The 24,144-nt window shown below is 45.4% G+C and overlaps 1 protein-coding gene and 1 long non-coding RNA gene across 6 annotated transcripts in view; one reads left to right on the top strand and one right to left on the bottom strand.

Annotated features, from left to right (window-relative positions):
* The window catches only part of PDE4A (phosphodiesterase 4A), a 510,240-nt gene that overhangs the window by 149,100 nt on the left and 336,996 nt on the right, over positions 1 to 24,144 (top strand). The window contains exon 1 of one of the 4 annotated variants that reach the window (XM_020798678.3): positions 18,237 to 19,033. The exons of the other annotated variants lie outside the window; for them this stretch is intronic. Within the exon in view, the coding sequence (XP_020654337.3) occupies positions 18,744 to 19,033 (290 nt within the window). The 5' untranslated portion in view covers positions 18,237 to 18,743. Of the gene's footprint in view, positions 1 to 18,236; positions 19,034 to 24,144 lie in introns of those variants that run through there. 4 annotated transcript variants of the gene reach the window in all.
* Positions 4,898 to 17,899, bottom strand: LOC140704735 (uncharacterized). 2 transcript variants are annotated; one of them, XR_012084126.2, is made up of 3 exons: positions 17,767 to 17,899; positions 16,477 to 16,586; positions 4,898 to 13,467 (listed from the first exon to the last, which is right to left on the bottom strand). It is a non-coding gene; the product is annotated as an uncharacterized LOC140704735 (long non-coding RNA). The 2 variants fall into 2 exon arrangements; XR_012084125.2 differs by having other exon boundaries at positions 17,705 to 17,864.

The following is a 24,144-nucleotide window of genomic DNA, read 5'->3' as shown; positions in this document are numbered from 1 at the left end:
GATTGACCGAGGCTGGGGGAGTGGAGTGAGCACATAAGCAGATGCCTCTGGGCTGTGACGTATGCATCAAGCTGCCCATGCTATATTAAGATCTGGGTGCTCTGTGCTTGTTCTTTTAGAAACATGTCATCCTCTGCCTTAGTTTATGGCGAAGCAAATTCATACATAATCATTTCAAGGGAGACCCCTACTTTTAAAGGTTTTTTGTTTTCAGACCATTTAATATTTGCTTGCCAAGGTTGCATCCCCTGACATACCTCCCTGGCCAGTGGGTATCCTAGAAATAGCTGTTTCTTATTTCTGAAGACACATCAAGTAGCCTGCCAGGTCAGACCTCATCAAACTGTTTGTCCATTTAGACAACTGTTGTCTACTTCAGCTGACTGCAGTTCTCCAGGTTTTTCTGGCAGAAATCTTTCACATCATCTGGTCTTCTGTGTCAGGGGAACATGTGCTCCCTCTGATGATGCAAGACTAGCCTTCTCATCAGCTTTAGCCAGCAAAGAATGTGGTGAGCTGCGAGATGGTGTGAGTTGCAGTCCTGTGACACCTGGAGGGCCACAGGTTGTCTCCCACACTGCTCTCATCCCCCATTTTAAGTGGGAAGCCAGGCTCAGAAACTGGGACCTTCTTTCTGCCTGCAGAGCATGTGTGCTCAGCTACTCTTTGATGGCCCTCCCTTGAATTTTTAAGGACACCCATCTTCTTTCCTAAATTGACAATCAGATGCACAGCATCAATTCTGTCTGATGGAGGAAGTAGACTCTGATCTAGGAATAGTGACAAGACAGGCTGACATCTGCATATCAGATATTTTAAGTTTGAATTATCTCTGAGAGCTGAGTGTCATGGTCACTTACCAGGTGAGATGGCAAAATCAGATAAAGTTGACAGGAGGGAAAAAATGAGATAAAGGCAAGATGATAGTTTTTTATATCCTTGCAGTTACTGTATTGGTTTTGGGTTTGGTATGGGAAAAGTTGCTTTTCCTTAGCTGAAATGCTATGAGGCATTCCATAGCTGTGAGCCTGTGGAATATGTATGAACTCTCCAACATCTTAGAGGTTTATGCAACAATCAGCACTCAGAATAGATGGACTACTACTGTGTGTCATGGATAAAGGGGGTGCAGGAAAGGAGACAATGAATAATTTTTTTGTGTTTAGACTGTGTGTGAACCTGGAGCTTGCTTTAGAGTAGGCTTGTCCAACCTGCGGCCCGAGGGCCGCATGCGGCCCAGGTCAGCTCATAATGCGGCCCAGTGCAATTTTTTATTTTTAAAGAAATTCCAAACTTTCAAGTTACACTGCCGCCGCTTGTGGCTGGAATGTGCCCGGAGCATGTCACAACAGTAGAGGGGGAGAGAGGGAAGGAAGGAAGGAGTGGGAGGGGAGGGGACAGGGGGGCTGCGTGACTGCATTGCGCCATCCCCATCAATAGGTGGTCCCCCTCCCGGCCCCATAAAGCCAACAGAGTTGAAGCTGGCAGCCTCTGCTGTCTGAGATCGCAGCTGCCGGTAAGCGCGCTTGGAGCGGGGCTGTGGAGGACGGCTAGGGCTGCCCCCCCATGTGGCCCAAACCAAATGTATGTGCGGCCCAAACCAAATTTTCATCTTCTTATGTGGCCCAGGGAAGATGAAAGGTTGGACACCCCTGCTTTAGAGTAATATGTGGGTAGTGTAATAATACACAATACATTAGTAAATCTGTTTTTTGTATATGAGCAGCATGAATGGATATGAAGTGGGTTCAGAAGTATTACACAAAACCATCATAAAATTTATGCAAGTCTCCACATATAATAATGTTGGTAGCATTTGTACAATACTTCATAAAGTTTGGAGCATTTCGCATTAGTTCCTTACAACAGACATACATTCACTGACACTTTACCACCTAAAAGAGGGGATCAAGGCCTCTATCAACAATAAAATAAAAATTAAAAACAAAATATGGAAGAAATGATATAAAAATACAATTAAAAATCATTAATAGCACCCCTCAATGTCCCTATTGCATAGATGGAGAAATAGGATATTGTAGCACCAATGATAATCAGTCTAGATCTCAGTCCAGAGTATGTGGTCCATATGCTTGGAAATTAAGATATGCCATTTGTCCTGTCATGTCTCAGGGTAACTGTTGGAGATATTGTGAGTGAATTCACACAGAAAACTAGTTACTGACCCTGGAACTCTATAATCCCCCTGGATGGTCTCTGTTTAACAAATAGGTCCAATGAGTTAAACAGCCTGTGGATTGATGCCCACTTACATGCATGAATGGCAGGGTGGATCTGGCCATGAGGCAGACTGAGGAAACCTCAGGCAGCAGATGTTGGGGGGACAGTAGTGGCAGCCTCCAGCCATTCCCCCTGGGCCCCTGGGCCATCCCTCTCTCTTGGAGGACAAAGGTATGTATGCCACACAGTCTTCATGGGATTCGCAATGGGCTCTGCTTCTCTCAGAGTTGGGGGAAGATTCGGTTCCGTTGCCAGGGAGGAAGCAAGAGTCAGTTGTCAGCCTGATCAGTTTCTATAAATGAACTGGAAGGAGGATACTATCTTGTTTCTTTTCCTCTCAGGCAGCTAAATGTCTTGGACCAACTGCGCTGGACTGATAGGTATCCATGGAATCTTTGTGTAATGGAGAAATATTTATTAATTGCCTATTAATGTGTTACTCAGTAGCTTACCAACGTTTATACATACCATACTGAATTTAACCTGGTACCAAGGGAGAAGAGATGGCACAGTCATAACGAATGCATTCATACAGTCTTATCAGTGATTTATAGGTCATGTGGCATTGGAAGTGACCAGCATTCTGTGGTGCACTTTTTGTTATTTATTTCAGCATCTAGTATTGCCAGAGTGAATAAGAAATCAGCATGTGGAAGTTACTGATTATAAGTAATGTAGTTATCTGTAACTGGTTACTTTTTGAGTGCCTAAGTTACATTTTAGAAGCAATATCATGAGCAGTTAAAAGTTACTTTTTTGTATAGTCTAAATATTCTAAAGTTACATCCAAAAGTTACTTTTAAAGAGCATTTTGAGGGATTTTAGAGGCATTTGGACAGGAATTTTTGAAAGGATTATGCCATTCTCTTATCAATGCTCGTGGCAATGGAAGCTATTGGTCCCCCCCCCCATTTTTTTGTATTTTTGTTGTTTTCTAAGTGCACTATCAGAACTGGCCACTGGGGGGACTACAGAGCACTTTCCTGTACAGCACAGTATTTTTTAAAGTTTACCTATAAGGACAACAGTTAGTAATGTCAGGCTGATTGTCTTAAAGTAGCAACCTGTGTGCCAAGGTTCCTTTTTAAAAGTCACACTCCAAGCTCTGCAGGGAATGGCTTCTTTACATTGAAGGCTACCAGTCTTGAGGGTGCTTCAGAATAAGCAGAGTAGCAAAGGGAATTCCATTTTCATTTCTTCACCAAGCAAGCAAAGGGAAGATGGCTAGAAGCCCTGCAAGAGTTCAGAATGTAGTTCAAAGTGAGCCTTATTTTGAGTTGCAAGTGACCAAAGAAGAACTCTTCTTGGTGTGGCAGAATTTAGAAATAGCGTTTTTACTAAGGCAGGTTCCCTCTAATCATCACAGCTTAGTGTAATGAGTTGTTCTGCTTTCCTCCAACTCGTTTTGTTGCAACCATGGGGGAAGCACCCTTCTGCAAAAGTGTCAAGTGGATCGAAAGGGTGGATGACAGCCTCGCCAAGATCTTGCACTCTGGCTTCTTCATGGATCCAAAACAGTACATATCCAAAACACACAATATGACTGATGCCCTTTGTCATTATGATAAGCTTACCCTCTAATATTAACACTGTTTTACAACAGCAGATTCCAATGGGCTATTGTGATAAATCTAGTAATAAATCTAACTTGTGGCTCGACAGAAAATACCAATTATTGAAAAACCGAATATGTGCTATATACCGATCTTATCACAAAAACGAAGTACATGGTCTCCCATAAAAATACTATGAGCTTAAAAAGCAGTATAAAATTACTGTTGCCAATAAGAAAGGTAAGTGGCAAAAAGATAGATGGGACTTACTGAGTAATGCCTCACTATCCAATAATAATAAACAATTTTGGGCCCTGCTTACAGGTGCCCTATCCACTAGGTCTGGTTCTTTGAACTGCCTGGAAGGAACATTTTCAAACACATTCTATGATCTACTATACTCAGAGAATGATCTCACAGACTTCATATTGCCTAACTTGCCAGAATGGTTTCCAGCGAAACAAAAGGGAATTAAAAATCTGATTGATGGACTAAAGTTTGGGAAGGTCCCTGGCCCTGATGGGCTTCCCCCTGAATTATTAAAAAAGCATTTGGAATGGTGGTTCTTAGCCTTTAGCCACCCTCTTTACTTTGATAGATCAAACTGGGAGAGCGCCCTTGGCATGAACTAAGGCAGTAATAGTACCAGTCTTTTTTTAAAAAGACCCACATTTATCAGGGAATTATTGCCCAGTTAGCTTTTTATCCATTGTTGGCAAGCTTAGGCATGTAGCTGATAAATTGCTAGCTTGGATGGAAACCCCAAAGAGTCTTAGAGATGGAACAGATTGGTTTCTGTGCTAATAGATCCACATTGGATCACTGTGTGATTCTAGATTATTTGGCAAAGAAAAACAATAACTCAGATGGGAGGAAACTGTTTCCAGCTTTCTTTGATTTTAAAAGGACTTTTGATTCATTCCTGAGGAAATTGCTGTGGGATAAACTGGATAAGACTTCTTTGGATAGGAAATTGCTGTTCTTTATCCAAAAGTTATATACTCATACCAGATGTTTGGTTCAGTATGGCTCACAGGGTGAATTGTTTGATATGATCATGAGTGATAAGGGAGTTAAACAGGGGTGCATCCGGGCTCCTTATCTTTTTAATTTGTTTATGAATGTTTTGGCCCCTGCCTTGAGGATGTTTGAGGGTCATTTTGAAAAACCTGGTTCTCAACAAATTCCATTATTACTATACGCAGATGATGGTGTAGTTTTATCCTTAACCCAGCTGGGCCTAAACTACCCATTGATGGCTTTCACAGCCTATTGCCAAATTGTTGTCTATCAGTTTGTAAAATCTAAAATTATAATTTTCTCCAAGTTTTGGAAGAAATTTCAGTTCACAGTACAGAATAATGTTCTAGAACAAGTTAAAGAGTTTACATATCTGGGGTTAAATTTCAAGTACAATTCTAGCTGGACTCCCTATAGCAAATATGTACAGTATACACTTAATCTGGCTAACTGTAGTATGTCAGTTGTTGCTCACTTTTCTTATATCAGTGGTGGACATCATCTGTCTTGGGCCATCCACAAATTTAAAGCTAAGTATATGGCCCAGCTTTGTTGTTGTTTAGTCGTTTAGTCATGTCCGACTCTTCGTGACCCCATGGACCAGAGCACACCAGGCCCTCCTGTCTTCCACTGCCTCCCAGAGATGGGTCAAATTCATGTTGGCAGCTTCAGTGACACTGTCCAACCATCTCATCTTCTGTCGTCCCCTTCTCCTCTTGCCCTCACACTTTCCCGCCATCAGGGTCTTTTCCAGGGAGTCTTTTCTTCTCATGAGATGGCCAAAGTATTAGAGCCTCAGCTTCAAGATCTGTCCTTCCAGTGAGCACTCAGGGTTGATTTCCTGCAAAATGGATAGGTATTCCCATTTGTATGAGTGCATATAATCTTGCTGTAGAGAAAGTACAAGTCACTTTTCTGAGTCACAATTTGGGTGTTCCCAACCGTGTAGAATACGTAGCCAGGTACCTGGAATCTGGAATAAGTTGGAAACTAGAACATAGACCCAGACTATAAAATTCTGACTGTCTTTTCACTTTTTAGCCAAGCATCCTGGTTATGCACATTTTGTGTTAATGGATTCCCATACTAGCGAGTGGTCATTTTTGGTCCAGCATAAAATTAGATCCATTGACATTCCACTTGACTGCATTCTAATGCTTGGACAACAACAAGTATTTAGAGTATTGTCCCAGAGACTATTGAGAAACAAGAGCTGTTTTCTCTAGCAAACAGAACCTGCTCCTCTATTGCAAATGGTGTGTTGCCAATATATGGGTCATTTGCAGCCTAATTAACGACTCCTAGAACATCCCAGGCTTGTTCAGCATTTATGCTTGCTAGACTCAATGTTCTACCCTCAGCATTTCTCCAAAGTAGATTTTGGGGGGATTCCCCATCGAGAAAGAGATTGTCCATGCATGGCTGTAAGTTCTGTGAACAAATAAGGGATGATGAATATGTCCCCCCTCCCAAAAAATCAGAATAGAAATGGCCTGGAATAGCTTTCTTGAAATAAAAAAAAAATGTATTGTAATATGCAACACAAACTTCAAATTGGCTTTGAAAATACACATTGCTTGATGTTAAATGAGACCTCCAAACTCAGAGATGAGGTATCACTGCTAGATGTGAGAGGGCAGGGAGTTGGGGTTAGGTTGTTCAGCCCCCAAACGTTTTCATTAGAGCTTGGGTCTGCAAGAAAGAGGCAAATAATTCATGCTGTTACATTTTAAGCCCAACCAGCGTAAGGTTGGCAGTGGTCATTTTTTATATCCAAGCTGGCCAGGAGAGGACAACTTAAGTTCCAGTCAGCTCTAGTCAAATAGATCAGATCCAAATGAGCCAGACTAAAGTAGATCATGAAAGGACAAGTCAGGTCAAAGTAAGTTAGTTTACATGAGTGTAGACACAGCAGCTTCTGGTGAATAAACATCCAGATGATGTTATAGAACAAATTGGATGTGAAAAGTTACTTTTTTAGATTACAGTTCCCAGAGCATGCACATGTCCACCCCAGTCCCTATGACTTTTGGTCATACCATCTGGAGTGTCTGGGGAGAAGTAGTCAAAAAAGTAAATTTCCCTCTGTAACGGGCAGCCATGACCTCACCTGTCCATCACAGCTGGGCAGTGAATCATCAGCCAATGGTGTGACGGAGGGTGGAACTGAAGGGGAGGAGCTGGTATAAAAAGGGGGGGTGAAGAGTGTGTGGGGGCAGATTGAGATGAGAGTTTAAAAGTGATTGTTAGTAAGAGTGAGAGAGAGAGCCTGTCAGTGAGGAAAAGTCTGTAAGAGCTAGTGTCTGAGAAACAGTGATTGATTAATTTATTTTACACCTGTGATTTACTACTTTTATTTCTTGTAATCAATAAACCCATTATTTGTTTGAAAAGATACACTTGTCCTTTTTTTTTTATTTTAAGGATAAGTTGGTGGCAGCAAGTTTTTGAAGTGAAGTAGTGACCACTCTTTGAGGCCTGAGTTAGCAGAGGCTTGAGAGTGGCCCGCTACACCCTCATTTTTGGAGAAGATGTTGTCTTAACAAAGGAAGCTTCCGAAACTTTTTTTTTTTTTTTAAAGATCTTCTGGGCTTGCCCTTTGAATCTTTCAGCTCCATTCTGATGTTGGTGGGGCACTGTCTGCAATTTGTAAAGGGACCTTGCTGAATTCTTCAGCTTCATGGGGGTCTGCATGGCTCGGGAGCAGAAGACCACCACAGCAGGTTGGCCAGATGTAGGCGTGAACAGGGCCTCCTGCACCTTCAACAATTGTGGAGAAGACAGAATCAGGATTGTACAAGTCACATACTGAACCTTATAAGGTGGTGTGTGAAGAATTGTTTCCAGTCATGTGGCCCCCTTCAAATGTGCCAGGGCTCCCCCAGGGGACCATATGGCCCCCACTGACAAAGGATGCTCTAGAGTCAGATGCCGTTACAGTAAAAGGTATTTGCCAGGAATGAATTGATGGCGAATGTAAGCCTCACTCCTGTTCTCCACCCCCCCCCCCCAAAAAAGCTGTCCATTGTGGGAATAAGAGTTCTATGGTGAACATGAATCCACTGTGGGGACTTTCATCCTTCTTCCTGTTTCAGTCTCAGGTATAAAACATTCTAAGAGAATAGATCTCTGCCCTTTGTTTTAGAAATGGTCTCAAAGCTTGTGGGCTGTGCTTTTTTGGTTTTGGAGAATTGCCTGGATGAGTAATTCCTTTTCTTAAAATAATATTTGCTCTTCATGCTGCTTTTCCCCTCTTGACTTGGCTTCACTCCTCACCAGCTGCAACTTATTCCATCATCTGTGATGTGTCAAAGAGACCTCCCTCTACCTTTTTTTTTCCAGGAAGAAAAAGTTACTCAGTCACTAAGCAAGCCACTTGCCATAAGCTGCTCTGTCCCCACCAGCTGTTTGAGCTCTAAGTGCTGCACTGGGATACTTGGTTATTGCAAATAATCCATGGGGAGATGGTTCATAGTGAACATCTTCCAAGCACGAAAGCCTTGATGCAGATTAGCCAAGAGTCATCTTTTCCCGTGGAAAACTGAAACACAGAGGCAGCAAGCAACAACATGTCTAAAGTCTTGGAGTGGAGCCAGAGGATACTTTAGAACGCAAGTTTTAACACTGAAACTCTCTGGAACGCTTTGGGTCACTGCAAAAAGGTTGCATGGTGAAGGGTTTGTATGCATAGGAAAGGGACATAATGCAAAAGAGGGCAGCACCCTTTAGCACTGGGACAGAATATGGTGACTATGGTGGCACCTGCTAGAATCTCCCTTCCGCATAGCCGCTGAAGCTGCAAGACCTCTTTTGCATCTGGCCACTCTAGTGGGAAGCGGCAGGCCGTGTAGAATTCAGCCTTGGCTGTCTTCCTTCTTTTTAGAAGCAGTATCACATCCCTGTAGGTCGCAATATACTGTGAATGTATTGAAAAGTGTTTGCACTTAATTGTTATACTCTGTAATATTTAGGGTATAATAGAGTATTGTAGTGTATATGGAGGTGACTGAGTGCAACTCAGCTTGCAGTGAAGAAGATGTGTGCCTTTGCATGACGAGGACGTGGGGACCTCCTTGAGTTTCCTAGATTGTCCTTTGCTTGTTCCTACCTTCCTTCCACCTAAACCGATATTCTTAGCTTTGTTGATGTCACTTCCTTCCTTCTCACAGTGTAAACATCATTCCTTTGTTCTCAAGTGGGAGGGGGCAGCCATAGCTCCCAGCATCTCCCCCTTAATTAGCTGGAATGAGGATTCTTATTACCTTTCTTAGTTTATTTCTCTAACAATCACTTGCTTTCTTATTTTCTCAGATAAGAAGTGTGGATGTGACTCTTTTCCAATGTGGGTGAAACGCGTTTCCACTAAGCATTCCAATTTTCAAAGGCTGAATACACAACTTCACGTAGTGAGCAGCTGCTGCTCGCTTTTCTACCAAACACAAATAAAGTATCAAAGAAATGATGGATGTGTCTTGTAGGAGCCAAAGAGTTCCACAATATGTGCTGTTGTGTCTTCTAATGACTGTTACTGTTTGTGTAATAGATAATAAATAATAGTAATAATAAAAGAATGGGTGCCAAGATTATTCTGTATAATCTCTGTAGGTCTGAAAGTCTATGGTTGGTCACAAGCCTTGGAAAATTAATTTATCCATACTCTGGTTGAGAATAAAGTCCAGAATAAATCATTCACAGTAAGAGTGGGTAACCGCACCTACCCACTTCATATTCTGGGGTGGGGGTTAAGCTGAATTTCAGTTTTTCTGTTATGGAGCATATATACTGCCCTACAATGGGACTCTCTCATATAAAGCTGTGCTTTGGTTAAATATTTCCAGTAGGAACCAGAAAATACTATGCGCAAGGAGTGTCAAAGTTTGAGTTGGCTAACATGCCAACTGCTTCACTATCATTCATTCCTTTGCATTGAGCCTTTGGCACAGGCAGAGAACATTTAAAAGGGGAGATTATGCTCTTGTTCTGGACTTGTCCTGAGGCTGAAAGCAGCATCTCATCCAGCAAAAGCTCAGAAATGGAGAATCCTCACCGGACTTCTTTTTTTTCCTCTCTCTCTCCATTTTCTATGCAAGAAAGCCCAAACTTTGTTGCTGTACCACTGGCCACTTACTGTACAAAGGAAAGAATCCACCCGGGGAGAACATCTCAGGAAGAGTGCTTTTTCTTCTTCTGGTGTTTTAATGGCAAAGCAGGGTAAAGGGGCCTATTACAGCCACCTGCAATCAACTCATAATCCACCAAAGAGCTGACTGATTTCTTACCCACAAAGTGCTCTTTTGTTGGAAGGCTGGTGGTGGTCCTCATCAGAAAGAGGAGAGGTGTCTGATGTGGATTCACAGACCCCCTCATTAGGCATTGAAGTACTATATATAGCACCTCCAACCACTGTATAATGATGGTCGTTGACAGGCTTTTCCATGTTATCTTTCTCATAGAATCTATGAGGGTGGTGACTTTTCTTTCTGTAGCCTTTTTACTACGTCTGTTACTCACTGATGCTGCAGTTCTGCTTTTCTGTCCTGCCAGTTTCTGAAAGCTTGAACAGCAGAAATAGTGGTTTACTAAACCCTGCACTCTTTGAGGCATGATTCGCCTTTGGTGGAACATAGCAAATGTTAGGCTACAGGAAAGCTGTGTACTGGTTATGTGCAGGACCTATTTCTTTAAGAGGGAGACTTCAGCAGCAGTGTTTTCTCCTCTGTGGATGGGTGGAGTTCCTTTAGAGATGCAGTTCTTTGGGAGAACGGTAATTCCAAGGTGCTTTGGGCAAAACTAAGTAGTCTTTTAGAAAAAAAAATATTCTTTCTTTAGGTTCTTCTGTTAAGACAGACTTTTTAAAATCTTATACTGAGGTCTGTTTGTCCTTACACTTCTAAAAGCACTGATATTACCCAAAGAGTGTGTGTGAGAGAGAAAATTCATCTAAAACAACAGCTTTGTGTTGAAGCTGCAACCCCAAAAGGAAAAAAAAAAATTCAAACCACTAGGCAACACACACACACCCGCTCAAAACATGGGAGATATCAATGCCTCCTTCTTGTACTTTACCTCCCATCCCAAGTAAACACGACAGCTTAATCCCACCAGCCATCCCACTTCCTATACAGCACATTGTTAATGGTAGGGAAGAGCTGGAATGAAATACAATGCTTGATAAGGTTAACATCTGCAAACAGCAGATTGGCAGTGTAGTCCTGTGCTGAACTTAAATAATATTTACTAGTCCATTCCCTTTGACCTTTATGTGAAGGAAGGAGGTCTTGTTGTATTTAGTGAGGTTAATCCTATAAAAGCAAAGTTTTGTTTTTTGTTCTCCTTTAGGGAATCAAAAACAGAAGCTCATCTCTTGCCTTTGCTTGGGATGAACATTAAGGTGCAAGAGGAGTGCATCCATGTGACTATGTTTGGAATGAAGGAAAGTTGATTTGTAGTCTAATTTTTTCCTTACTTTTTGTGGTTCGTTTATAACCATAACCCTTTTTTACTTTAAGCCGACAGTCTTTTCTCTTTGGGAAATATTGCTTCTTCGTCTATGAGCCTGCATATTGGTATCATTTAAAGAGCAGTATTTATATGTCGTCCAACTGGGAAATGCCCCTAGGTTGTTTACACTTATGAAAACTGGAAACAACTAAGAACACAAATAGCCAAGAATAATAAGAATTTGTATTCTGGCAACAAATGTTGGGCTTGGATGTAGGTTCAGATTTGGATTGCGTAATGCATTTCTGAGTATTTCTGGATACTCAGTCATTCTGCCTCAACCCGAGTGGGTGGCCTGAGCTGGCACTTGTAGGGCAAACTCATATGAAGGTTGACAAACTCAACCCCCAGGAGTGAGCAGCTTCAGGCAGGGTGATGCACTGCCACTCAACCCATTGGGAGGAAGGGCTGGATCCCATCCTTGTTTGGTTTCCTACTGCCTAGTGAATTTTGTACTACAGAGCAACAAATTTGGTGGACACCAAAATATGAAGAGGTGTTGCATCCACTTCTTGGGCTGCATGTTAGCTGCTGCTACTGTCCCCAGTTCCCTCTCCTTGAACTCCATGGGGCTTTGTTCTGAGCAGCTATGCACAGGATTGCCTTGTAAAAAAAAATTGTGTGTATTAGGATACAATCATTAATAGTTGGCAATAAATAATGATCAACATATTGTTGGTGGCATATGCCTTCAATTTGATTCTGAATTACGGGCCCTATCAGGGTCTTCTAGTATGCAAAAACGCTTTACCTCCTTCTTGTCGTGCTGTGGGATGGTGCAGCTTGCCCAAGGCTACACAAGTGGCAGGTCATGTCACCGTATCGGCTACACACACCCTCTTGTGTGTGACACTGGGTGGTCGCTTTCGTGGGCTACTCACTGGGGATTTGAACTCCCCAGTCAAGCATTCCAACCACTAAGGATGCATAAAGAGCATTATCAGATGAAGGGGCATTCCTGGCATGTAGGGCAATCAAAATTGTGACCTTTTAGCCTTAAACTGCAAACTTGTCTCCAGGGTACTGCAGCTGGTGTAACAAATGAAGACGTTTCTCTGTTGCCAGCCGAACCTGTTCCTTTTGAGTTCAGCGCTTGTTCTCGGTGTCTTCCTTTTCCCTGACACAGTTCAGCACACACATTTCAGGCTGAACTGGAAGTTTCTCCGAGTCTTCCAAGCACCACCATCCCTTCTTTTCCTCTCCAGGCACCTTCTCTGACAATAGCAGATAAGTACAGCAAGAAGTGTGTATGTGTGTGTGTGTAAACTCAGTTGCTTTTGGACAGCTCGTTGCCAAAGTGCCTGATTGATCAAAGGGTGGGCATTCCATTTTTCTTCACTGAGAAGAAATCACTCCGTTTAAAATTAGCCTCCTACAGAGCAGTAAACGATGCAGATGCTTTCCTTGGCTGGCAAATAGCCCAAGAAGTACCGCCTGCTCTCTGCTTGGGTGAAGATTTCTCACAGGTTGCAGGCTTGTCCTTGGGGTCCATTCCAAAGGAGGGCTGCCTTCAGCGCTTGTCCTCTGTGTCTTCTCCCTGCTCAACCGAGACATTGCCTCTGTTAGTCGGAAATCCTGGCATCTAATCCTGCTGCTTAGGAGGACCATCTTTTGTTCAGAACAGGCAGCCAAGGATGACTCACGGAGGAGCCCCTGCTGCGTTCCAGCACCAGGAAAAGGGAGGTGCTGCTTACAGGGGCAACAGATTGATGCGATCCACAATAGAGAAGGCAGAAGAGCATATTGGGGGGGGGGAAGGGGTGGAGTGGGGAGATTGATTTCTGGCCATCTTTTTATCAATTCTTCACCTACTGTTTTATTATTCCACATACTGCTGTCATAAAGAAAAATGTCTTGTTATCAGGGGGAAACTGACAGCAACTACCAGGCATTCAAGAGTATTTGAAAATAATGGCAGGAAAATAAACCAAAAAAATTTTATTTTAAAAAAAAGGTAACAAAGACAAAAACGTCATGGCACCTTGAAGACTAACTACTATATTTTAAGGTGAGCTTACATGGACAAGTTCCAATTCTTCAGACTAGAAATCATGGGGTTCCATTGCAGTGACTTTGGGGGTAGATTTGTGGGGGTTCTGTTCAGCGGAATGAGCAGGCGGGCCCTTCACAGCAGGGCTATGTTTCCTACATTCTGAAGGAAATGAAGATGTGCAAATTACTCTCTAAACATGAAGATGCTAAAGAGAAGGGATCCCAGAGGACCCCCTTAAATCCAGTCAGTTACATTCATGCCCTACTTTTCCTCCAGTGAGTTCAAGGCAGTGTATATAGAGGCTCTTCCCCTGCCCATTGTAGCTTCACAACAACCTTGTGAAGTAGTTCAGAGAGAGAGAGAGAGAGAGAGATCAGAATGAATTTTGTGGCTCAATGGGAAAGGGAAATGTATCTTAAATGCACCACTTATGTGTTCATTTTATTATTATTTATTTATTTAAAATATTTTTCTACTCTGCCTTTCTCCTTGAAAAGAACCCAGTGTGGGACTGGCATCATTAAAAGACAACATTTAAAAGCTAAAAACAGTACGTGTACAAATATTTAAAAAAGAATTAAACAAGTATTATATTAAAAACATTAAATAAAATCAACATTTAAAAACACATTTAAAACAACAGAACACAATACACCATTAAAAAAAAACTCAAGACAGCCAAACACTAAGGGAAAGCCCACCTGAAGAGAAAGGTCTGCCTGCTCGTGGAAGGACATCCAGGATGGGGCCAGTCTAGCCTCTCATGGGAGGGAGTTCCAGAGCCTGGGAGCAGCCACAGAGAAGGCCCCTCTCCTGTGCCCCCACCAAGCACATCTTTTTCAAGAAGACACTGAATCAGCACCGACTGAAGGGACGCTACTAGTCCCATCCCCTTCTTCATCTCTTGACTCACACACAAAGCCAAATAGGGAGGGGTTTGTTCTCACGCGCTGGGAGGTGGGGATGTGTTTCTATGTGGGCCTGTGCTCTGGAAGATCTAGATTCTGTTTGCACAGAACCATGGCTTTTCACAGAAGGGCCTGGATTAGGGAACTCCCTCCCTCCTTCATTGATTTTTGCCCCTTTTTGAATATCAGAGCTGTAACAATGGGCAGGAGAATGTGTGCGGTGATTCCCTCACAGTCATGTCCATTTTTCGTTTATTTCCCACCTCCCCTGCTCTTATTTTGCATACATCTAGAAATAAAAACAGCCCATAGCTATTCCCGAGAAATCGGACATGAAGCTCCTACTCTTTGGGGACCAGATTCCAAGCAGGCTCTGTTGTTTTTTTATGTCTAACCTCCGTGTCTGAGAGACATTGCTCAGAGGTGTCATTTGAGGGATGAAAAGTCTCAGAGCAAAATTCCAGGGTTGGCATTGGATGAGGCCAGGGAGAATTGGGCAAATAGTTGAGTCATGGACCAAAGGGAGTCTGTGATTCCACAAGAGAGGCTTTAATACAGGAGGAGGTCTTGGGAAAAACCAGGCAGAGAGACCAGCATGTTGCCCATGCAAGAAGTGTTTTTATTTCTGCATTCTGTTCTGTACCATCTCTTCCTCCTCCTCTTTCCTTGCCCCTTGTTTCCTCCATTAACCCCCCTCCTCAGTCCACTTTTAGCTTATTTGTTTCCTTATTCATTAAACACATCCACTTCCAAGACAGGTGTAGTATCTCGTATAACATGCAGAGACTCTCATGAATATGAAAGACAAAATTATACTCTCGAGCACGAACCGCCAAAATAGCAGTCCATTGTGGTTCATGGAAGTCCACGAATCATGAACCAGTTACCTTTTTGCCCCAAATGGATCATGAATTGAGTCATTGCTTGCTTGCTTGCTCTCCACCCCCACAGTCTGCCTCCTACCCCATTCCCACTGCCCCTGTTGTCTCCTTACTTTTTCCTGCCACTGCATCCTCCTCTACTGCAGCATCAATGGCTATCTTGAGAGGCCACTGCTCTGGCAGGACAGCTGGTCTCTCCTTTGTTTTTAGTTAGCCAACCTCCAACAACCAGCCTGTGCATGTCCCCTCCCCCCCCTCAGTGGAGAGGCAGGGACATGTGGAGATGGCCTCCAGTTTGCGGTGGAGCTCTTAAGATGGTGGTGGGAGACAAGGAAGAGGAGGCAGCCACAGGAAAAGATAGGGATGTCATGGGAGCAGTGGGAAGGGGGGGTGAGGCAGGCTGGGGGGGGACAAACCAGGAGGTTCATAAATCACCCCAAAATTTGTTGGTTTTGGAACATTCCAGTTCTCCAGTTTGGACAAACCCAAACCAATGTGAACCAATGAATTTGAATTTTTTTGACAAGTCTCCTGATTCATTTTTAGCTTTATGCCCATCTTTACTCTAGACCAGCCATTCTCTACAGGGACCCTGGCACATTTGAAGGGAGCCACAGACAGGAAACAGTTCTTCACACACCACCTTAAAAGGTTCGTTATGTGACTTACACAATCCTGATTCAGCCTGTATTTTTTCATACTGTCTTTACGGCTGTGGCAAAAAAGAAAAAGAAAGAAAAAGGTAGAAAATGGCTGCTCTAGACACCTATTTTTATCTGGATGGAGAGAAATAGGTAAATCATATACTGGAACAATATCGGCTATCACCTTACTGCACAGTACTTAAACGATGCATGGGATCCTCCCGAATTACAATAACAACAACAAGAGATTGAGTGTGCATGTGTATGTATGTGAGAGACAGAAGGGGGGGAAGCTGACTTTCCAGTACCATGTCTGTGGGAGTGTTAGCAGGAAACCTGTTGTGTTGGGAATGCATCCACTGCTTCCAAACCTGGGAATCATACAGAGCTAGACCAGGGAAATTCCCCACCCCTGCACAGTCACGCTGCATAATTCAAGAATTACCTACATGGTTTCCTTTTTGGCTTATGCTTCCAGGGAGGACAGCCCATCAGTGAGAGGCAGGAACTTGGTGGCCAAATCAGTTTTACATTTTCAGCATGGCTGAAATGGGGACAGCGCAATAATAGTTAAGTGTGATTAAACAGAACCTCCCTATTCAGAAGCAGTATACCTTTGGCTCAGGGATGGGTCATTTTTCCACAGAATTTTGGGGGGAGGCACCTGATGGTGCTCCAGTCATGAACCATCAATCCTTAGAAGATATGTTGACAAGGGACAGAGGCAACACTCACTGTGAGTTGTCTGCCAAAACATGTTTCTGACCCCAGGACAATTTTGGGCTCCAAGACACCAGCGTTCTTTTTCCTTTTCTCCTTTTTCATCCTGCAGGAGGCCCCGCTGACTGTTAACAAATACAAACAGTTTAGAGGGAGCGTGGGGGAAAGAGATGCTGTTATGCCATTAAGAGGCATTTTATTGCTCTGTTAATGATGTCTTTAATGGATTTGCACAGCTTCTGTGCCAAAGGCTGCCTCTGGCCCCTTGCCACTGTCCTACGTCGCAGACTGGCTGGCAGACCTTTCCCCCTGTGTACAGCTTCACGCCAAGAAAAAGAAAGCAACAGAGCACCCAAACAACCTGACACTGTCGACTGTTTTCAAAATCACAACCAGCCCCCCCCGAAAAAAAAGGGGGATCCTTCTGGAAGGAGAAGTAGGAAACAGAGCCAGGAAGCTAAGAGTGTTCCTTCTTGTATTGTGAAGGTTAGTTTATGGCATTATGTGCAGAATCAAGTGGTTAGCATTTTCCCCTGCCTAGACTGGACTTTTGCAGGTGGCGTGGGGGGAGCTGAACACAGCTGATTCTGGTTAAGTAAGAAGAAATTATTATTATTATTATTATTATTATTATTATTATTATTATTATTATTATTATTATTATTATTATTATTATTATTATTATTATTATATTAATGATGATAATGATAATGATGATAATTATTATTATTATCATTATTATTATCATTATCGTTATCATTATCATTTCTGTAGCAGATAATCCCACAAGCACCTCTCGCCCTCCTGGCAGTAAAAGCAACAAATGAGTCACAATGCACTGCCCTTTCCTGATCCAGCTGCTTGAGACAGCTGTTTCCCTGTCCTTGATAGCAGAGGCAGTCCTGGGGCTTAATGGTCTGCCATTAATTTTTTTTTTTAAAAAAAAAACCTCATGGAGGGAGCATGAAGTTGAAAGGTCCAGCCTGGCCTTCTCCCTACTGTGCCCTTTTTCTGTATGCAGGGATCCTTCACATCACCTGGATTTTCAGAAGGCCTGGCCCAGGAAGGTCGCTGGCCCCGAAAGTTCGCCTGCTGCTAACTGTGCAAGGGGAAGGATGGGAACGGGCCGCTCCTCCCTCTGTCCCCCCCAGTGACTCTGCCTAATAGAAAGGGCGGGAGCCTGATCAATATGTCCCATCACAACCTGTTTAACCGACCCCCCCCCCCCCCCAAGAGAGCCTACCAATCTGCAGCAAGTTCCTCTCAAACCGTTAGGTTAGATTTCTGACCGTGTTCTGAATTGACCTTTTGTTGTTGATCCGGCCTTGGACGTGAACCCTAAAGGGGAGCCGAGGTCGAGAAGTGGTTCCAAGGGTTGCCGCGAACGCCCTTTGGGGATCCCTGACGCCCCCCCCTCCCGCCGGGCCACGGCCGGCCAGGTGCCTCTCGGCGCCCCGGCGCAGGTGCCGGCCACTGCCCCCCCCACCGGGCCCGTCTTAGGCGGTGCGGGCGGAGGTCCTCTTCCCGCACCGTCGTCTCGCTTCTGCGGGCCAGCCGGCCAGCCGAGAAGCCGAGCGCAGGAAACGGCGGCAGGCGGAGTCTTCCCCGGGGGAGCGGCGGGCGGCTCTCATCCCGCCTCCGCCCCCGCCTGTCTCGTTGCGCCGCTCTCCGCCTTTTCCAGGCGGGCGAGGCCAGGCAGGAGGCGCCCCCGCTCCGCGCTCGGACGACCCCCGAGGGCCGCCCCGCCTGCTCCGCTTCCCTCCGGTCTCCTCCCAGCCCCACCGGCGGCGCCCTCTCGCCCCGCTCGGGAGGCTGGCGGCGGGGACGCTCCGTCGGCTTTAGGCGCGCGGTTTGCCCGCCCTCCTGCTTCGGGAGCCCCGGAGGCGGCGGCGGCGGCGGCGGTCGCGGCAGCTCCGCCGGCAGCCACGGCCAGCAGCGCTCCCGGGGCCAGAAGTCTCCCGAGCGGGCTCGGAGGTGCCGACCATGGAAGGGGCGTCCCGGAGCGGCGCGAAGGGGCCGCGGCGGGGTTCGCTGCCGCGCCGACACTGAGCCCGGCTGGGTATGGAGGAGGCGGCGGCGGCGGCGGCTTCTCGGCGGAGTTGGTGACCCGGGAAGCAGGGGGCGGCCGCTCGCCCTAGCTCGGGTAACCAACCCTTGGGCCAGAGCGCGGAGCCGCGGGCGCCGGACCGCTCGCCTGCCTGCCTGACGCCGGGCGCCCCTCGGCCGGCTGCCCCTGGTTCGCTCGCTCGCTCGCTCGGACGCCGGCGAAGCGGAGGGCGAGGATGGAGGCGCCGGCGCCGCCTTGCTCGAAGAAGAGCCTCTCGCTCTCGCTGCCCATGCCGCGCGAGGGCCAGGCCACCCTCAAGCCGCCGCAGCACCTCTGGAGGCAGCCGCGGACCCCCATCAAGATCAAGCACCGCGGCTACTCGGACACGGAGAGGCCCCCCCACCGGCCCATCGAGAGGGCGGACGCCATGGACACCAGCGACCGGCCCGGCTTGAAGAAGTCCCGCATGTCGTGGCCGTCGTCTTTCCACGGCACCACCAGCACCGGCGGCCAGAGCGGCAAGCGGTAGGGGCGCCGAGGGCAGGGGCGCCGGGCCACGTGCGGGGGGGGGGAGAGAGGGAAGGGAAGGGCCGGTGGGCGCCGCCCGGGGCGGAGGGGGTAGGCGAGTGGGGCGGGGCGACTGCTCTGCCAGGTGAATTGCGCCCGGAGAGGGAACGCGTCCGGCTCTCAGTGACCTGCCGGGAGCCTCCTTTCACGCCCCTGGGTGTCCTGGGGACCGGCGGGGCTGGAGATGGTTTCCGTGATGGTTCCTCAGCTGCTTGCAAGGAAAGCGCCGGGAGCTTTCCCCTCACGACCTCCCCCGGTTGCTCAGTAGAAGAGATAGTCTGTACATGGTCAGAAACACTCTTGTTACCTGAGGGCTCGCGGCACCCACAGCCTCCCTCCCTCAGTATGAGGTTTGCTTAGTGGTGGCATTCATCAGTAAACTGCAGGTGGTCAAGAACCACGATCGCACCAAGTTGTACGAGGTGGCTTCTAAGCAGTGAAGTGTGTTGGTTGCCTCAATAACCACCGCTGTGTGCTCACTTCTTCACCCGTTCCAGTTCAGACAGTTCATGGGGATAGTATTCCGTAGTTTTGCCTTCTGTTGACTTCTTATTTGGGGAAGAATCAGAGCTCAGAAGGAGGACATTTTCTCACGATCAGTCAAATAATGGTTTGCCTGGTGTCAAAGCCTCTGTTAAGACTAGCCAGCAAATGATAATACTTTTCCTTTCCATCTCTAAGCCCATGATGTCCATAGGAGGTGAGTTTAGCTGCACTGTAAGGTCAGTGGGGAGGAGGGACAACGTGAGCCAAAAGCAGACCAACAAGCTTAGAGGAAAACTAGAGAGGATCTGGAGTTATTGACCTAAAATCATAGGCTTTGTCAATTAAAAAAAAAAGTCTATTTGGTAATATCAGGCAAAGGAAGGTTTAAACTGGCTTCAAGTTGTGGACCTTCGTGTATTTTAAAGGAAAAAAATAGAATAATTTTTTTCTTGGGGAGCTTGTGTATATATAAAACAAGATTATTGCGTGTTTTGTTCAGTAATTGCCTTCTCCCACAACCATGTTTGTCTTCCTTCAATACCCAATTAACATTTTGCAACATGGGAACAGGAAGGTGAGGAGAAAGCTCTCAAGGAAATTGAAATCTGGAGGACCAAGTCATCTAATTATGTCTTTGTGTATCTTCCAAATCCATACAAATTCCCAGTCTCTAATAAATTGAATGTCAGGATCTACCTCGGTTTGAGTTTTCATCTGTGGGTTGGCGGGTGGGATGGGGAGACAGCACGATCCACTTGTATGTCTCACATCTGTAGCAGGGTAAGCCTGAAGGCGAACAAGCTCACCTGTTCAATCTTAGCACATCAAATAGAAAGAAACACAGCCGCAGTTGCTGCCTTAGAAGTTGGCCCCCTGAATTGCAATTGCCTTTGGTCACAGAGTACCCTTGTGGCCTGTCTTCAGGCCCCCCTGCAGCCCACTAGTATCCTTGGCAGATGTTTGGCCATATTTTTCGGAGGGGTTGGGGGGGCAGGTGGAATTGTCTGGAAAGAACTCCCCGCAGGTAGAAAGTGTAAGAGACCTTTTGCCTGGTATTGCAGTGGTTCCTATTAATCACAAACTGATAAGGACGAAGCATGCATTTGAAGGTGTGCTGGGATGGTTGGGTCGCTGAAATAGCACATCGGCTCACTGATAATAGAGCAGCATTCCTGTATGTAGCATTCATGAATGGTCAACGGATGACCTTCCAGGTGTTGCTGCTCTGCATCTCCCATCAGCCCTTGCCAACATAGCCTGTAGTGAAGGATGATGGGAGTCACAGTCCAAGAGCATCTGAAGGTCCAAAAGTTGCTCAGCTCTAGGTTGGCATTTCCTTGATTTCGAGACTGAGAGAAACATGACACGTAGATGAGCTGCTACTACCTCCATGAGTCCCTCAGGGCTTGTCAGAGGTGGTAACCTTGGGTTTTTGGTTCCAGGGGAACATTGGCCACAGCTAGCATAAGTGATAAAAAAAAACGAAGGAGAAGGAATTGGGTTTCTGCTCCCAGTTGGTCTGCTTCTGTTTAATTCTGAACTTTAATTAGCAGTTTTGGCACCCAGGGCAAGTAGGTCTGCCACTTCCTTTGCCCTGAGGCATGGGCAAAAAACCTCCACCCCCAGAAAAAGGAATTGGAAAATGTGGTTTTCCTTCAGAAGGAAAAGTTATGCTTTCAAAAAAGAGAGAGAGAGAGAGAGAAAGTGAAGAGTGCTGGGAAGTAAAGCTGTTTATTTTCCTAACGTATACCTTCACATTCACTTCTAAATTTTGGCAGCTTGGGGCAAAACCCGACTTGCTGTGATCTAATCTGATTGCTTACCTAGTTTTCATCATCCGTAGTATGTGCTTTCAGTAACAGGAGGAACACCTGCAATGGGGTTTCAGGCTTGCCCGTTCCAGCTCTGTCGTAAACATGCTTCAGCCTCGGCTTCCTTAAAGCTGAGCGCTTAAAAGTGATTACATGGTTTCCTTGCTAAGCAGTTCCTGTAGTTCAGAAATTCAACCTGCCTCTTAAGTATCAGGGTGAACCCCCTTCATCTACAATGTTGGTTTCTCCTCATTGCTTTATACATCAAGGGTAGGCGAGTCTCTGAAAGAACTCTTACCTTGCACTGGCTGTGTTTTAGAGGAGGAAGGCATCATTCTGCATAACGTGCTAGCCGGCTCTTTTTACAGTGTGAAGGCTCGCCTACAGCTACCTTACCTGCTCTCCTGAGGGGTGTTCCCCGTTCACTTTCACACGCACAAACACCCTAGCAGAATAGCCTTTCTTTGGAGGTAGCTTCCTTTGCCATCTCCCACAGCTTAATTCTGGCTGCCGGGCTCCATTGCCTTGCACTTCTCTCTGTGATGGACAGCTCCAGCTGGCAAAGGATAGTGACATATGTCTCTCTGTAGCTGAGGAAAGAGTTGGGAGTAAAGGACGAGGGAGGGAGTTGACAGAGCAAGTTGACAGAGTTGCCATATGGCCATGGGAGGTGGTGTGGTGGTGTGGGATCATATCCAGCCATGAATTCTGGACTGGTGGTTGTTGTCTGGGAGAAGTCCTTCAACCCCCTTACCCTGATTGCAGAGCCACCCTCTGCTTATTCCGTAGCAAAACCCCCACACAGTGGGCACCGGCGGTGTGCTTACCAGCTTTGAGATAGGCAGCTACTGCAAACACATGTGGATCTGTCATGCTCCTAAAGCAGCTCACATCAGTACAGAAGAGAGAGGCAAAGGACAGACCCGGGCCTCAGACTGGCAAACTCAGAAGACAAGACGTGCAAGAAAAAGGGACATGGAGGGGAAAGGTAGCAACGGAAAATCAACCCCAGAACAAAGGGGGGGGGAGCTAAAAGCTGCTGTTTGTACATTGTTTGAGCCAGCTGGTCATCCCTTGCTGATGTTCTGACTTGAAGAAACAATTAGTGGACCAGCGTTTCTGCAACACTTGGGCAAGTGTCAGCGAAGCCAAGTGTGTTTTCTGCAGGGGGTGGACAAGCTGTTCCTTTCCCTGTCTGATGGGTTTGATAGGTTGGCCTTCTCTTTGTTTCACTATTATTCCTGGGAAGCGGGGGGGGGGGGAGAGCAGAAACCAGGGTATGCTTCCCTTCTTCTCCAGTGTGACAAAAAGATTGTGTAGGATTATACGTATGCTTCACATTTGCAGAATGCCTAAGGGAAAAAACTGAAATGGCAACGTGCCACTGCATTTAGGTTTTTCCAACTGTTTTCTTCTCGCCTGCCTTTCTTCAAAGATGTTTCTAGCGCTCATGGTTGCATGGGCATCTCTGAAAACACGTAGGCAGAGTCAGCTCTACCAAAGGAAGTCAAATAAATTTGCATACAGATGACAACACTTCTGCCTTTTTTGTGTTTTGTTTTTGCACTAAACTTAGTTTGCCTGGTCACATAACATATTTGTTTTAGTATGCGTACCTGTAGCTCAGGTATAACAGCATGACATTAGTGAGGTGCAGTTGCTTAGATCGTGCATTGAATTGCTTCCAGTATTTTGCTAGACTTTGCAAGTTTGAAAGCACTGAATTTTAAAAACTGATTCTTCACTGTGATTCTCTCCCTCTTCCTACCAGATAGCCCTTCATTCCTTTGGTTGATTTTTTGCTTCTCCCATATCCTTTCAATGTGTTTAAAAGCTATTTGATTTCTCTGATACATCCATCATCTTCCTGAGTAGGGAACACTCTCTCTCTCTCTCTCTCTCTCTCTCTCTCTCTCTCTCTCTCTCTCTCTCTCTCTCTCTCTCTCTCTCTCTCTCTCTCTCTCTCTCTCTCTCTCACACACACACACACACACACACACACACACACACACACACACACACACACACACACACACACACACACACACACACACACACTGCTGCTCTTGTCTTTCAGTATTTAAATTTCTGTTCTTTTAAAGGCTGCCTTTGGGCTGTCTGGTATCAGGCATCTACTGCCTGCAGATAGTTATTAGCCTTAATAGAACACCACTGGGATTTCAAGTGTGTCGCTGGGAGTGAGTAGAAAGAAATTAAAATGCCTCAACGTTTATTCTGAATCAAAGTTTGTCTGCGATTCTGGCAGTGAACCAAAGAGTCAGTGGAACAGGGCATGTGAATTTAACTGCAACACTCCTTTATTAATAATTCTGCCTATGATTACTGCTTCTTTCCTTAATGGCTCCAAAATCTTAAAGACAATATAAAGGGAGTGCAGTGCCCCTAAATTGTGTTCACTCTGTTCTTTCTCTAATGTTGAAAAGTTGAGAGTCAGAATTCCAATACATAGGATAATTTATGATAATTTTCTCTGGGATAAGCTGATTTGTAAATGTGAGTAATTAGACAAACTCTAGAAATGCATGCATAATAGATAATGTGTGAAAACAGACTACATAACTTAGTGTTGCACTCTAATAATATAGAAATATCTTCAACTAACTCTGTGGAATATTAAAGGAATATACAGTTAGTAAGCAGAATAACTTTAGTTCATGATACACTTAACTTCCTTTATAAAGAATTAATTACACCAAAAGTGGCAGAAGTACAAATGTATTTACTAATGAGGATATAACAATCTTTTTACAA

The sequence above is a fragment of the Pogona vitticeps genome, chromosome 2 (genome assembly GCF_051106095.1).
Source record: "Pogona vitticeps strain Pit_001003342236 chromosome 2, PviZW2.1, whole genome shotgun sequence".
In the NCBI taxonomy this organism is placed as follows: Eukaryota; Metazoa; Chordata; class Lepidosauria; order Squamata; family Agamidae; genus Pogona; species Pogona vitticeps.
The sequence above is the reverse complement of the archived record's forward strand: the minus strand, read 5'-3'. Positions and strand labels throughout refer to the sequence as shown.